Source organism: Carcharodon carcharias, chromosome 5 (genome assembly GCF_017639515.1).
Source record: "Carcharodon carcharias isolate sCarCar2 chromosome 5, sCarCar2.pri, whole genome shotgun sequence".
NCBI lineage: Eukaryota > Metazoa > Chordata > Chondrichthyes > Lamniformes > Lamnidae > Carcharodon > Carcharodon carcharias.
Window position 1 is genome coordinate 115,548,776 of NC_054471.1, and position 16,323 is coordinate 115,565,098.

At 42.3% G+C, this 16,323-nt stretch overlaps 1 protein-coding gene across 2 annotated transcripts in view; it reads left to right on the plus strand.

Annotated features, from left to right (window-relative positions):
- LOC121277650 (protein eva-1 homolog C) overlaps nucleotides 1–11,612 on the plus strand; it is a 430,530-nt gene extending 418,918 nt beyond the window's left edge. For both annotated transcript variants that reach the window (XM_041187246.1, XM_041187247.1), the window contains one exon: nucleotides 9,329–11,612. In XM_041187246.1, coding sequence (XP_041043180.1) covers nucleotides 9,329–9,696 — 368 coding nt within the window. In that variant the 3' untranslated portion in view covers nucleotides 9,697–11,612. The remainder of the gene's footprint in view (nucleotides 1–9,328) is intronic.
- The last annotated feature ends 4,711 nt before the right edge of the window (nucleotides 11,613–16,323 follow it).

The following is a 16,323-nucleotide window of genomic DNA, read 5'->3' on the forward strand; positions in this document are numbered from 1 at the left end:
AGTACTGTTAGGGAGGGAGTTCCAGGATTTTGACCCAGTGACAGTGAAGGAACGGTGATATATTTCCAAGTCAGAATGGTGAGTGACTTGGATAGGCACTTCCAGGTGGTGGTATTCTCATGTGTCTGCTGCCCTTGTCCTTCTAGATGGCAGTGGTCGTGGGTTTGGAAGGTGCTGTCTGAGGATCCTTGGTGAGTTCCTGCAGTGCATCTTGCAGATGGTACACACTGCTGCCACTGTGCATTGGTGGTAGCGGAAATGAATGTTTGTGGATAGGGTACCAATCAAGCCAGCATCAAGATGGTGTCAAGCTTCTTGAGTGTTGTGGGAACTGCACTCATCCAAGCAAGTGGAAAGTAAACCATCCCACTTCTAACTTGTGCCTTGTACATGATGGACAGGCTTTGAGGTGTCAGGAGTTGAGTTACTTGTCGAAAGATTCCTAGCCTCTGACATGCTCTTGTGGCCACAGTGTTTATATGGTTAGTTCAGTTTCTGGCCAATGGTAACCCCCAGGATGTTGATAGTGGGGAATTCAGCAATGATAATGCCATTGAATGTCAAGTGGCTATGGTTAGATTCTCGTTAGAGATGGTCATTGCTTGGCACTTGTGTGGTGTGAATGTTACTTGCCACATATCAGCCCAAGCCTGGATATTGTCCAGGTCTTGCTGCATTTGGACATGGACAGCTTCAGTATCTGAGGAGTTGCGAATAGTGCTGAACATTGTGCAACCATCAGCGATCATCCCCACTTCTGACCTTATGATGGAAGGAAGGTCATTGATGAAGCAGCTGAAGATGGTTGGGCCTAGGACACTACCCTGAGGAACCCCTACAGTAATGTCCTGGGACTGAGATGATTGACCTCCAGCAACGACAACCATCTTCCTTTGTGTTAGGTATGACTAAAGCAGTCCATGTCCAACGGAGAGTTTTCCCTCTGACTCCCATTGACTCCAGTTTTGCTAGGGCTCCTTGATGCCACACTCAGTCAATTGCTGCCTTAATGTCAAGGGCAGCCACTCTCATCTAACCTTGGAAGTTCAGCTCTTATCTCTATGTTTGAACCAAGGCTGTAATGAGGTCAGGTGCTGAGTGGCCCTGGCAGAACCCAAACTGAGCATCAATGAACAGGTTATTGCTAAACAAGTGCTGCTTGATTGCACTGTTGATGACTCCTTCCATCACTTTACAGATGAATAAGTAGACTGATGGGGCAGTAATTGGTCAGGTTGTGTTTGTCCTGCTTTTTGTATATAGGATATACCTGGGCAATTTTTCACATTGCCAGGTGGATGCCAGTGGTGTAGCTGTACTGGAACAGCTTGGCTAGGGGCGTGGCAAGTTCTGGAGCATAATTATTTGGCACTGTTGCCAGAATATTGTCACAGCCTTTGCACTGTCCAGTGCCTACAGCCATTTCTTGATATCACGTGGAGTGAGTTGAATTGGCTGAAGACTGGCATCTGTGATGTTGGGGACATCTGGAGGAGGCCAAGATGGATCATTCACTTGGCACTTCTGGCTGAAAGCTGTTGCAAATGATTCAGCTTTATCTTTTGCACTGATGTGCTGGGCTGTTGCAGCATTGAGGATATTTGTGGAGCTGCCTCCTCCAGTGAGTTGTTTAATTGTCCACCACCTTTCATGACTGGATGTGGCAGGACTGCAGAGCTTAGACCTGATCCGTTGGTTGTGGAATTGCTTAGCTCTCTCTATTGCTTGCTGCTTATGCTGTTTGGCATGCAAGTAACCCTGTGTTGTAACTTCACCAGGTTGACACCTCATTTTCAGGTATGCCTGGTAATGCTCCTCGCATGCGCTCCTGAACTCTTCATTGAAGGAAGGTTAATCCCCTGGCTTGGTGGTAATGGTAGAGTAGGGTATATGCCAGGCATGAGGTTACAAATTGTGGTTGAGTACAATTCTGCTGCTGCTATTGATGGCCCACAGCGCCTCATGGTTGCCCAGTCTTGAGCTGCTAGATATGTTTGAAATCTATCCCATTTAGCACAGTGGTAGTGCCACACAACACGATGAAGGGTAAACTCAATGTGAGGATGCGACTGTCCTACCGATACTGTCATAGACAGATGCATCTGCGACAGGCAGGTTGGTGAGGATGAGTTCAAGTATGTTTTTCCCTCTTATTGGTTCCCTCACCAATTGCCGCAGACCCAGTCTAGCAGCTATGTCCTTTAGGACTTGGCCAGCTTGGTCTGTGGTGGTGGTACCATTGCACTCATGGTGATGGACTTTGAAGTCCCCATCCCAGAGTACATTCTGTGCCCTTGCCCCCCTCAGTTCTTCCTCCGAGTGGTGTTCAACATGAAGGAGCACTGATTCACCAGCTGAGGGAGGGCTATACATGGTAATCAACAGGAGGTTTCCTTACTCATGTTTGACCTGATGCCATGAGACTTCATGAGGCCCGGAGTCGATGTTGAGGACTCTCACAGTGTACTACTGTGCCGCTACCTCTGCTGGGATGGTGATGCTGGTGTTTGGGACACTAACTGTAAAGTATGATTCCATGAGTCAGGCTATTGCTTGGCTAGTCTGTCAGACAACTCTCACAATTTTGGAACAAGGCCCCCAGATATTACTAAGGAGGACTTTGCAGGGTCTACAGGGCTGAGATTGCCATTGTTGTTTCTGTGTCTTGGTTGATGCCGTGTGGTCCATCTATTTTCATTCCTTTCAGACTTTGTAGCAGTTTGATTGAACTGAGTGGCTTGCTGCCCATTTCATAGGGCAGTTAAGAGTCAACCACATTTATGTAGAATGGTTTCATGGTTACCATTAGATTTTTAAGCTGAAATTTTCCAGCCTCCCTGCCCCCCTCCCATCAGGCAGGTTCTCCTGTGGCAAGGCTGCGAGCTATTGAAATCGCCGTTCCCATCAGTGGGACTGGAAGATCCTGCAGGCACGAGGGACTGGAAAATTCCGGCCTTAATTCCAGACTATTATTGAATTCAAATTTCACCATCTGCCTTTCTAGGATTCGAACCCAAGTCACAAGAGCATTAATCTGGGTCTCTGGTTTGCCAGTGCAGTGAAAATACCCCACTGTTTCACTGCCTCCCTTCTCTTGCTGCAGATGCTTCCTTGATTGCTCAATACTGCCAGGGTGTTCTGTTTTTATTTCAGATTTCCAGCATCTGCAGTGTTTTGCATTTGTGTTAAATTGGCCTTAAAAATCTCTGAATGAATTGATGCACCATTTCAGAACACACATTGCAAGATTAATTTAATTTAAATTTAAAGTGACAGGAACAGTTACAGCAGCTTAGGTAGATGATCTCCACACATCTCCAAACCTGAGTTAACCCTAGGCCCAGTGGAAACTTGGTACTGATGTTTTTCTGGGCAGTGGACCAGATTTCCTTAGTCCTGCCATCTCCTCCCTAACTTGGGCTTTATCCCTTCCTACTGTGTTTCAGACCCAAAGGAGATTTAGGCCACAATGTTTAGACTTACACATGAAGAAAAGCCACATGACAGAGGCGTGGCAGGGCTAGTGAAACTAATGGAATACTTGCACAAGAAGAATTAGCAGAAAAACAGAGAGAAAAGTTTGTATCAAAGATATGATTTTGGTTTCAGGTATAATTTATAGGGTTTATTTGCATTAAGGGGAAGCTGGATAACCATATGAGGGAGAAAGGAATGGATTATTTTGCTGGTAAGATAGATGAATCGAGCCGGGAGGAGGCTGGTGTGATGAATAAACAAATGCAAAGATCAGTTCTGCCGAATGGCCTTTTTGTGTGCTGTAAATCCTATATTGCACCCTATATTGTAACCTCATATTAATCACAGTGACTGAATCCAACAACTGGTATGCAAGTTTTATGTAAAACATGTTAAATTTACAAACTACTGTCAGGGGGCTAAGACCTCACTCTCTATACTTTTATAAAATTTTGTCTGTGACCCTGAACAAAAAGAGCTCCCAGGGGCAGTTTCACAGAAACTGACATCTTGTAAGGTGTCTGAAGAGACCCTAATGGGCTGCAGGGACCAAATTCAAATGGAACTATACAAAAGCCATCTATATTTCACAAACCAGGCCTGACCAAACAGGGCCGATTCATCTGCTAGGGCAAAGGACCCTGCAACCTCCTGTTCAAGACTTAATGGTTCAAACATTAACAATCTCAGAGACCCAGAAAAAGGGATACACACCCTTTATCGAAGCTAGAGTGGAGAGGTGGGAGTCATGTGACATGAACCCCTAGCTGAGGGAACCAGTAATATTGCCTTGTGGTACTAAGGACAGTGTTCTCCAGTTGGCGAGCACTGACGCGTAGAATGACGCATGGTGACGTTGGGCGGGCGCCCCAACGTTACTGCGTGTCCTTTAGATTTTCAGTTCGACGGGCGTGCAGCCAAGTTGGCTATGCGCCCATCAAACTGTCAAAGGCCTATTAAGGTCAATTAAATAGTAATTACTTCAATTAGCTGAGCTGCCCATCCAACCTTAAGATTGGCGGGCAGGCAAAGACCCCAGGCGGCCTTCGCATTTTTCATGAAACCTCATCCACGGGCGGGATGAGGTTTCATGAAATGTTTTAAAATCTAATAAAAATTTTAACATTACTTCTTTGACATGTCCCAGCTCATGTGATGGTGTCAGATGAGGGGACATGTTTTAAAAGTTTTTTACCACCTTTATTTAAATTAACACATGTCAAACTAATGGTGCCTCAAGGGGATCCTTGCACTCTTTTGTGCGCATGCGCGGAAGAGTGCAGGGAATGACTCAGTGAATCCCCCCCACCACAGCCTGCACAGGGAGCGCTCGGCACTTCCGGGTGAGTGTCATGTTGGGTGGGCCTTAATTGGCCTACCCACGTAAAATGACGGCATGTCCCCGATTGGGAGCATAGATCAGGTTCATGCCCGCTCCCATCCACCCCCGCACAATCCCCCCAATAGGGGGAAAATTTTTCCCTAAGAAACTTCAGTCTGCCATTTTTACCATCTGCAAGCAGCAGCACAAAAAAAGGAGCTCTGTCCAGGTTTGAATGCCTGGCCCCCATCTATATTGTTTAGATTGGAACTTCTGTACCATTGCCTATAAGCTAATTGATCTCTGCATGCCTATTTCATCGTGGAAGTCAAATATACTGGAAAAGTGAATTATCCAGCATCAATTCAGCCTGCCGACCTCTGTGAAGGAATACACCATTGGACTTTGATTCTGGACTCTGGACACACATGAAACAAAAATTCTTTTCTCTGTGGTCTTTGCCCTGTAAATCTTTCTTTCATACAGTAAAAGAGAGATAGAGAGTGCACAGGGGGCTACGTAGCGACTGCACCCCCCCCCCACCGCGTTTTGAGCTGTGCAAATAAACCAACCCTTTAGTTCATCCTGTCTCACGTTTGCTGTGTGATTATTAGTAGAAAATTGGATCACACCAAAACTGAGGGGTTAGGAAACATACCACCATTTATAAACAGCGAAGCAAATCAGAACACCTTTTTGGTTATGGATGGGTGGTGAAAGGAACAATCAGGGCTGTTTAAATTAAATCCCCTCCTGTCCATAACACTATTTAATGCTGTTCTGGCACGTTACCATAGAGCTATGATGAATTACATTACACACTGTTACATATTACTGTTACTTTCAGACCTGTACAACATTCAGGCCTGGGCTGAGAAGTGGCAAGTAACATTCGTGCCACACAAGTAGGTGACATGAGAGTGACAGCCCATGACACCAAGGCAGCATTTGACCAAGTGTGGCATCAAAGAGCCCTAGCAAAACTGGAATCAATGGAAATTGGGGGAAAACTCTCAACTGCTTGGAATTACTCCTGGCACAAAGGAAGATGGTTGTGGTTGTTGGAGGTCAATCATCTTAGTTCCAAGGCATCACTGCAAGCGTTCCTTGGTGTGGTGTCATTGGTCTTCAGCTGCTTTATCAATGACCTTCCCTCCATCATAAGGTCAGAAGTGGGGATATTCGCTGATGATTGCACAATGTTCAGCACCATTCGCAACTCCTCAGATACTGAAGCAGTCCATGTCCAAATACAGCAAGACCTGGACAATATCCAGGCTTGGGCTGACAAGTGGCAAGTAACATTCACAACACACAAGTGCCAGGCAATGACCATCTCCAACAAGAGAGATCTAACTATCGCCCATTGAAATTTCATGGCATTACCATCACCGAATACCCCACTATCAACATCCTGGGGGTTACCATTGACCAACTGGGCTAGCCATATATGTACTTTGGCTACAAGAGCGGGTCAGAGGTTAGTCCTGACTCCCCAAAGCCTGTCCATCATCTACAAGGCACAAGTCAGGAGTGTGATGGAATATTCCCCACTTGCCTGGATGAGTGCAGCTCCAACAACACTCAAGAAGCTTGACAACATCCAGGACAAAGCAGCCCACTTGAATGGCACCCCTTCCACAAACATTCATTCCCTCCACCACCGATGCACAATAGCAACAGTGTTACCACCTACCAGACGCACTGCTGAAACTCACTAAGGCCCCCTAGACAGCACCTTCCAAACCCATGATCACTACCATCTAGAATGACAAGGGCAGCAGATGGATGGGAACACCACCACCTGGAAGTTCCCATCCGAGCCACTCACCATCCTGACTTGGAAATATATTGCCGTTCCTTCACTGTCACTGGATCAAAATCCTGGAACCCCCTCCCTAACAGCACTCTGAATGTACCTACACAACATGGGCTGCAGCGGTTCAAGAAGGCAGCTCACCACCACCTTCTTAAGGGAAATTAGGGATGGATGATAAATGCTGGCCTGGCCAGCAACGCCCGCATCCCATAAACTCATCAAAAAAACTATCACCTGCAAACCCGCAAACCCTGCTCCCCTCCACGAGACACACTCCTCCCCACCATCATCCTAGCTCAACTCAGAACAAGGTTCTCTTTCTCCTTCAGTAAGGCAGGAACCTACTTTACATTCAAAAGTCATAATAACTAAAACATTTGGGAGGCCGCATGGGACCAGACGCTACAGCAGGACCTGGAGGTTTTCATCTGAGAGGCATGAGCCTGCTGTAGTAAATGGTGTGCTCGGTGTGTATTAGTATTTTTAACAGCAAATGTCCTCGGAGCTAGGTTTTTCTGCGATCGATGGAGATTCTGTCCTTTTGAGTAATCAGCAAGAAGCAAACGAATGTTGAGCATTGTTTTTGTATCTATTTTATAATTAGTAATATATTCACAATGCAATTTACTGTAATTCCTAAATGAACTAAATTTACCCCATTTTATTAACAGTACACTTTTTATTCTGGTGCAAAGTTGGTACAAGAATCCTGAGGTTACATTTTATACAAAATGTTCCTTCATACAATACAGGCATGCCCATCTGCAAGCCATAGTTAATAATTAAATGTCCTGTTTTGTCATGTTGCATACCTTGTTAGGTTGTTAACTGATTACATCTAACCATATGTATTTAATAGTGTATTATAGTTATTTTTTCTCTCCAACATCGACCTTCAACTTCAAAATAAAAGACAGGTAAATACAGAATTTTTCCCGATAGCATCCCTTTAGAAAAGAAATCACCCAGATGTGTAATCAGGTTCGTTGATGGGAAAAGGCAATTTCTCAAGTCCACACAGGGAACTTGCAGACATAACTGTTTGTTTATAACTCTTTTTATTCCAACAAATAAGTTTTATGTCAGCCACTGGCCTTTAAAAGAACTGTTGGAGCTTTAATTTAATTAATTTTTGAGTGTAAGTAAAGTTGACAGAAGGATTAAACCTGAAATAGTGCACTTAGAGTCACTTAAAGTTAACAATTATTTATGGCCTTGTGATTTGATTAGATGGTGCTGTACCTTTTACTGCTAAACTTTGACAACCAGTAGAGTACAGTTAAATGCAGTGGGTGGGAAGCTATAAATGCCCTCCCACTGGCAGCTGACCTCTCCCATGTCTATGCATTAACCAAGTGCTTTAATCAATTTTCACATAGTATTTGAATGCAAGCAAATCTATCGGTGAACCTACAGATAGTTTGGCTAAGCAAGTGTGTGCACCACAATATTTGCTTAGGATCTTAAGCTTCAGCAAGAAAAACCAGTTATGTAAATGAAACAAATTTATTTACAGCTTAAAAGATATTGCTCAGAAGAAATACTATGTGTGTTTAAATATGTTTAATTATCTTTCCTTACATATGAACTTGTCTTGACAGATGTTCTCTTTTTTGTTAATTAATATGTAAATAAATAGGTTCCCTGAGTGTAAATTTCAGTGTCCTGTTATACTTCAGGATCACATTGGGCTACAGGCTATGGAATAAATTTAGGTTCAGGCAGTTAAAGATTAACAAGGCAGCATGGCAAGACACTTGGCTACAATGAGGAGAATTTCATTTTGATTGATGAATTATTACATGTGTTAAATATTAACTACTATAAATAATGAAACTGAAGCTTATCTGTAGAAGCCTATTCTATCACTTAGGTTACCATTGATTTAAATGAAAGGAAAATTTGAAAATGCTCATAACAACAGTGAGTCAATAAATTTGTCAACAAGAGTGACAGCCTGAGCTTCAGCGGATGGCAAAATAAGTAAAAGTTTTACCTGACCAATAACTTGAAGGGCACATAAGCCTTTTAGCAAACATGCAAAGGTTGGTGCCAATTGCAGCTCACAACTAAGAAGGATAGAGTGACATTTGAACCGTTAAAAAGTTATTACTTTTTTGTATTAAGTACTGGAATTTATATTATGCCATTGGAAATAATAGGAATTCCTGGGCTGCTTGAATTAGGTCAGGATGGACTGGGGCTCAGGAAGGATGCAGATTGAGTGGAATTTAAATGAGCCCAATCTTATTAACTGTGCTGCAATTTAGATGAAAATTAAAGAAGTTGCTTAAAGATATAGATTTTAACTGCTGTTTTGTTGACCATTAACAGTGGAATCAGCTGTAATGCATCAATTATTACCAATTGGAAGGACATTTTAGGAAAATGCTTAGAAGTGGGTTTAGGGGTAGCTGAAATGTTTCAGTCATTACAATGGAGGGAGCAGATAAAAATAAAGGAGGTGGAAAACAGGGAACATTCCCATACTCAAATGGATGGCATGAACACTGCACTTTCATTGATGGCATCTGTTGAGAAGTGGTGAGCTGCACTTTGCTGCCTTGCTGATAAACCGAATAAGAAAATGGTCATGTGCTTCCTAACCGAACTATGCAGAAAGGATGGACATACAAACTTTTAAGAAGGATGCACTATATTCCTACTCTTAAACAATTGATACACATAAATCAATTATGTTTCCTTTACAGACAATCCTGAGAAAACTGCTTTGTATTTTGTGTCTGGAGTGTGCATTGGACTGATTCTAACACTGTGTGCTCTGGTGGTGCGGATATCCTGCCGGACAGATTTTAAGAAATCAGTGGTCAAGAATGCAAATGAGGAGGATAGTAATGATGAGGATGACAGTGATGATGATAACTCTGATACTACCTCCGATCTATCTGCCAGGCGGCACCGCCGCTTCGAGAGAACTTTAAACATGAACGTTTTTACCTCGGCGGAAGAGCTGGAACGGGCACAGAGATTGGAAGAGAGAGAACGGATAATTCGGGAGATTTGGATGAATGGCCAGCCAGATATTCCTGCCACTAGGAGTTTGAATCGCTATTACTAATGTGTTACCTAGGTCCGCAACTTCGATATGGTAATGGTTTGGAAGATGTGATGGTGCTTTTGACACCCACCAGCTGTATATGACTGGAACTATAGTTATCCTCAGCTCTGGGTGCATCTCCAGAGCCATAACTGGAGCAAAGAACTTTAATTTCACTAAGCATTTGAAAGAACTTTTCCAAGTATTCAAGCCAATTTGTTCCCTTTAATAACTGAATTGTTACCAGTATCCACTAAATAATCTCAGCCTTAATTCATCAAGGAATTTATCTTATTTAACAAATTTGTAGATTTATTTTCCAGTGGCAAAACTGAACTGGTGCCTCAGGGATAAAATCCTGTTATTTTATTTGTTAAAGTTTTTAAGAGTGAATTTTCATATTTTGCAGGATGTATCACTGAGTATACACAACATTTGAGGGAATAAAAGCCTCAAAGAGGTTCAACAGTGATTTTCAGAGAAATACTTATGAATGTGCCTTTGCCTTTCCAATTTGTTCATTGCTGTTATTGGAAAGTGCTGCACAAAACTTTTTATCGTATCGACAAAGCTTTATAAATTACAAAATCAGGATGTATGAATGTAATGTACCAAAGGTTAGTTGAACAAGACCAAAGCATGATCTTCTCTTGGATAAATATTTACAAAAGGAAATTAATATTCTGAATGTTACTATTCTCCTACGATCACATCACTGACGTTGTTGGGACCTATGGCAAGGTGTACACAAATAACTGAGTTAGCTTGCCCAATTTTCTGAGCATCAACTTGAGTTTTTTAGTCCCAGGTTATCAGTGTGGTGATAAAAAGAAATACTGCATATGTTAGAAGTCTGAAAGAAAAACCAAAAATGCTAGAAAGAGAGGTCTGATGAACATCAAAATGCCTTTCTACTTCAGATGCTGACTTGCTGTGTATTTCTAGTATTTTCCGTTAGTGACATGAGTCACATTGATGGTTCAATATACTCAGACTGAAGTATTGTCAAGCATTTATGCTCAGCTTTTTTGACAGACATCAAAACTGAGTGTACAGTCATGCATTGTGGTTTTATTTGTGACTGTTATAGGACTTAGACAGCTTCAATGAAAAAAATCCAGAAAATCTGATTGATCTAATTGTGACCAAAATTTCTCTTTGACTTTCCATTAAAAATTTGTGATGGGTTAACAAGGTTTGTATATTCAGAACCTTAAGCCACAAAACCATGACAAAATATTTGATATTTTACTATGTAAAAATTGTTGTAATTTTAAAACACAAGAGTAAACTATTAAAGCTATACAAATGCAAATTGTTTTCTGCCTTTAGAGCATCAGTATTTTTTGTAATAAATTGGCTGTTGAAACACTTAGTGCTGCTGTTAGGTTCAGTTTGCTGCAAAAATATTCAAGTAAATACTTAGAGATTGGAATATGTCACAATAAGTTACCCAATACTCAAAATAAACCTTTGGTTTAGTGGCAACATTCCTACTTTTGATTCAGGAGGTCAGGTATTCAAACCCTGCACTAGATATCTATGAATGAATTGATGCACCATCTTGTACGCACAATGCACAGATTTTATATTTATATATAAAGTGACAGGAGCAGAAACAGCAGCTTAATTTAGGCAATGGGCGAAGCGGAGCTATCACAGCACTAGAAACTATGTTGCTTTTGCCTCCTTGTCAGGAAGCTACTGTGCTTAAACCAATGGCAATGTTTTAAGGATCAAATGACTGAGCCTGGATCTATGCATGATCAAAGAACGAGATTAAATTGGAGATGGGGGTTAGGTTTAGGCACAGATTTAAGACTAAATGAAAAGATTTCTTGCTTTTCTTCTGCAAAGGAATTATAGATGTTTTAGAGGAATATAGTATATCTGGATTTTTTGGTTCACTTATTAAAAAAATATAATTGTTTCTCAAACAAGTCTTATCTGCATTTATGTCTTATTACTTCCCCTTGATTTTATCAAAAAGTTTGAATTATTTATAAACAATGGATTTGTCATTGACTTATTGTTAACATTCTGTTTCTGAACCAGAAAGGGACAGGTTTGAGCCCAAGTCCAGACACCCTCAATGAGTGGGGTAATCACATCTGGATGCAGCAACTACTGGTTCAGCTTTCAGATAGGGGTTTAGTTCGGGCCCCACACCAGCCAGATCTGAAATGTGGAGAGTCCCAGCTCTAAACACTGGGTGGAGGTCCAGTGAAGATAATTGTGCCCGATACATGAAGATATCCTTCTCCCCATTGTAAAAATGTCGATGGAGGTCTTTAACCACAGCTGCACCCCGCTTCTGAAAAGGTAGCCCAAAGATAAAAGCTCTGAAGAATGCAATGGAAAATCACCTTAACTAATCTTTCTGAGTAATTGCTTTAAATATCAGAAAACAATGGACAGCCCACCCAATACTCTGTCGCAGTTCTTGCGTGATATGGAAAGGTATGTGAATCCACTCATTTATGTGAAAAAATAGTTTCTATTTGTTTGATTGATGACCTAATTTAAAAAAAAAAGCCAAAAGGAAATTCTCCCATGTTTTTTTTTACCCATTCAGAATAAGAAGAATTTGATCTTTGTTAACTGCTCTGATTTACTTTCCACTGTTCATGAATGAACAACTGTCAGTCTTTAGACAATACTTTATTTATCTCTTGCTTTTGGCAATAATGGTCTCTCAAAAAAACAAGTTACTGTTGAAATTGGCCAAAAATTTAAAAGTGGAGAGGCAGGAATGTGCAGCAGAAACAGTTGTATGACCTTAGTTTGCAAAGAGTGAAGGTTGGGCCGTTAGAAAGTTTTGTGGACCAAGAGGAAGAGTGGAATTTCATAAGTTGAAAATATAATGATTATAGCAAACTACAGTTTCCCCATGTAAAATGCAACATTTTATAACCTAAGAATATTTTCTTCTACTTTTTGCAACCACAAAGTAATTACTTGATCTGTAAAACCAGGTACTCTCCCTTGGTATGGCAGCCAAAAGAGTAAAGATAGTGGTATTTAATGTTTCCACCCCAACACCAGGATGACATTTGGTCTTGGGGCCTTGTGGCTGTTGTTTTCCAGTTACAGCCGGAAGAAGGCACCCAGTGCTATTAGCAGGAGCACTGTTGCTGGCCTGTAGCAGTGCATTAATTTCCTCCCTCTTTTGTCAGCACTTGGCCATGGCAGGAGATGGACCTGTACTGGAACATGTTAATGACTTACTACAGGAAATGCTGGTAGTTCTGGGCCTGAACTGACATATTCCACTCCTATTTAGTGCTGGGGTGAGAGGCAGAAGGATTGGTGTCTGTATGTTTGCTTATAAAATAGGATGGAATGCAAATAAAAACAATGACCATTGAACACATATAATGGTAGCACCCTGCTGTTATTCTGGTTGAGATCTGTTAACTCAGTATTGTATAAAATTAAACCTAGAGCCTTTCAGATCTATGTAGTTCATTAAATTACTGCCATTAAAATACCCAGTGAACTACGGGGAGAGTGCAAAATAAATTTTTAGATTTCTAGCATTCACTTTTTTTCTGCTCACAATTATTAACTTTTCTTCTTAAATTCAATGAGGCCCCAAAGATAGACAAGAAAATGATAATCCATCTGGCTTGCCTACTCTGTTTTTACATATTCCTGGAGATAACACCATATGACCTCCTGCCTCCAACTGTGTCATTGGTCATCTAAAACACCCATCTTTTCAGTGCACCAACTTCACACAGCCAATTGGAAAGCGAATAGACTCCATTATCCAATTGGATGATTGCTAACTGTTGGACAGCCTTTGTTCCTCAGGATATTTTTATAATTAATAAACCAAAATCGTTCAATGAAAAAGTTTTTTCAACACCCGTTTGGTGTTCACTTGGGTTGTTGGCAGTAGGGCCCTGAAGATGAGCCTTTAACTCCTGGAGACTCCAGGCCACTCCTGGAGACTCCAGGCCAATCCTGGAGGGTTGGCAACCATACATCCATCTCACTTAAGTTTCCATTAGGTTGCAGCTTTAACAACCTTTATCGATATTTATGGATGAAACAAATATCACTTGGAATACCCTCAGAGAGCTATAACTAATATCCTGACCTAAAGTATTTGATGCGGGCATTGAGGAAGGGACACATTTTTGACAAACTGGCACTGTTGATTATATAAAAAGCAAAGATTAACATTTCAAAGTCTCGCCCAGTTATGGTAAAGATGTTTTTAATATTTTAATTTGTTTAACAGCAGCCTGAGGCCAAATACCATTTCAGGAACACATTTGAGTAAATTTTCATCTCCGTTTCACCCAGAGAACAAGTTCGGAGGGTAGAATCTTACTAATCTCATGGGCTCGAAGGTGGAACTGGGAGCAAAAAATGTAATTGAAGGCACTGAGTCGGCAGGCTCAATGTTACTAGCTCAGTGTTACCAACTCTGGGTGATCTTGCAGAAGGTGGGTCATCAACGGCAATGGCTACCCACCCAGCAGTGGCAGAGGGCCGCTAGTTACCAATTAGGAGGTTAATGAGGGGGTGGGGAGGACTCAGCTGGGGTTGTGTCGGCATTAGCGTGGTCTTCCACTGAGTGCTGAGCCAGAAACTCCATGGAAGTGACTGCCTGGCACAAGGCTAGGGAGCCATTGGTGCCTGAGGCTGTGGGCAGGAAAGGCAGTTCCCATAGCCCAAAAGGCTCTGCCAGAGTGGTTTCCCCTCTTCTCCGAGGGGCCTTCCAGCTTCAGCCCTCGTCAGATTTGATGATATATTTATGCTTCGGAGGGTGCCACCTTGTCGAGATGCCCTTGAACCCTCCTTGCTGCCTGAGCAGCGCGCACCTTCCCCGGAGGGGCCATTGATCTTGTGAAGCTGGAGGCCCTCTGATCCTGCAGCTTCAGGAACTCACCCACCCACATTCATTGGACTTTGCTCCTGGAGGTGGCTGCTTAATTGGGGAAGATTGATCAGGTGGGTGGGACTCAAAGCATCAATGATGGTACCTGTATTAGTCTATTATGGAAGCATGTTTTTAAAGGAAGTAAGTTTCCACTCTGATAGAACATAAATATAGGGTTAAATTCAGTAGAGTTCACTTCCACGTTTTTTTCAACTCCTCTGAATTTCACAGTGAGGGATCCTGTCTGAAATAGACAAGAGCTTCATCAATGTCAGGGGCCTGCTGACATCCTGTACGACATTTCCTGATAAAGTTTTATTATGGCAAAGGCGCTATATAATTGCAAATTGTTGTTGTTTTTGCTGCTGGAAATCTGACTTGTTTGGAAGAGGAGGAGGATATAGGAAGGAGATGGCAGATAGGTTAGACTGCCTGGGAAGTGCTCTCTGTTCTCCTGTCACCACTTGCATCAGCAGACAGCAGTGAACTCATCCTGTTTTGACAGATGTAGCGCTGACTGAGGCTCCTCTGCCTAGAGGAAGCTGGGACAGCAGACACCTATGGCTGTATTAAGATATGTGAAAACCCGAATAATGCTTATCCTGGTGGTTCTTCAGAAGCACCCAGTCACAGCATTTCATGCTTTAGGTTGTATGAAACATGAAAGAAGTCATGCCAAGGAAAGGCAAGGGTTGCCTGATTGAGATAGCTCTTCCCCCTGCCTTTTACCTGACCCTCACAGCAAGGGAACACATTGTTTCCCATGATCAGGAGCCTGAAAAAATCGACACTTCAATGAAATTGTAATGTAACTGTCGCAGGACTATTGGATTTCCTCCTTAATGTCAAAACTTAATTTGACCTGACATCATCTTGGGATGTAAACCTTTAAACTCCAATAACTAAAAATAGTTTTGTAAAATAAGCTAACTTTTGACAAAATTGTTGAACAATCCAGAAAAGGCCTTGGTGTTGGATTCAATGATGAGACTTTTGTAGGAGCTCTCTGAATTATTCCTTGGAACTTGATAGATTCCTACTCATGAGATGGATAAGTGTATTAGATATAGGGCTGGGTCTGACGTAGGCACCAGGGATCCCAGCACCAGGGCCTAAAACGGAGAGTGACACCTCTTCTGCAGGCAGTGGGTCCTGATGGCAGGGCCCTCTGAGGGGGAGGGGTTGCTGAGGACAGGCAGTGCTATTGCTACAGCAGCAGCCACTGCTGCCTGGATGGGGGTGGGGGTGGGGCTGCCCTTGGTGGTCCAAAGTGTGTTCAATTAGGAGGCCCCCCAGTTGGGAGGCTACCAGAGTTTACCTGGTAAACTGCCATTATAGGCAGGAAGAAGCCCTTAATTGGTCACTTAAATGGTTCAATTGGGCTCTGGGTGGGTGGGCTGACCACCACCTTTCTGCTGCTGGCAAAATGGAAAGGCAGTGGGAAAGTGCCAGGCATGCCACCCACCAGCTTCCGGTTCCATTTTGCCAGCTGTCCTGCCTCCGAGCCTGTCCCTAATGGTCTGGTAAAATTCAGTCTATAGATTCTGCATGTTTCCAACTCTCAGGGATCAACAGTGAGCTGCATGAACCCAATAGATTTTAAAATGATTGTTATTCCATTAATCATTCAACAGCCATTATTCTTTTCTTAAATAGCTTCTTTAGTATCTGCAACTAGAAGTCACATTTGAGATTACCTTGATAGTGTAATAGAAACATGATAGCTGTAAGGACGCAACTCAATGACAGCAGGA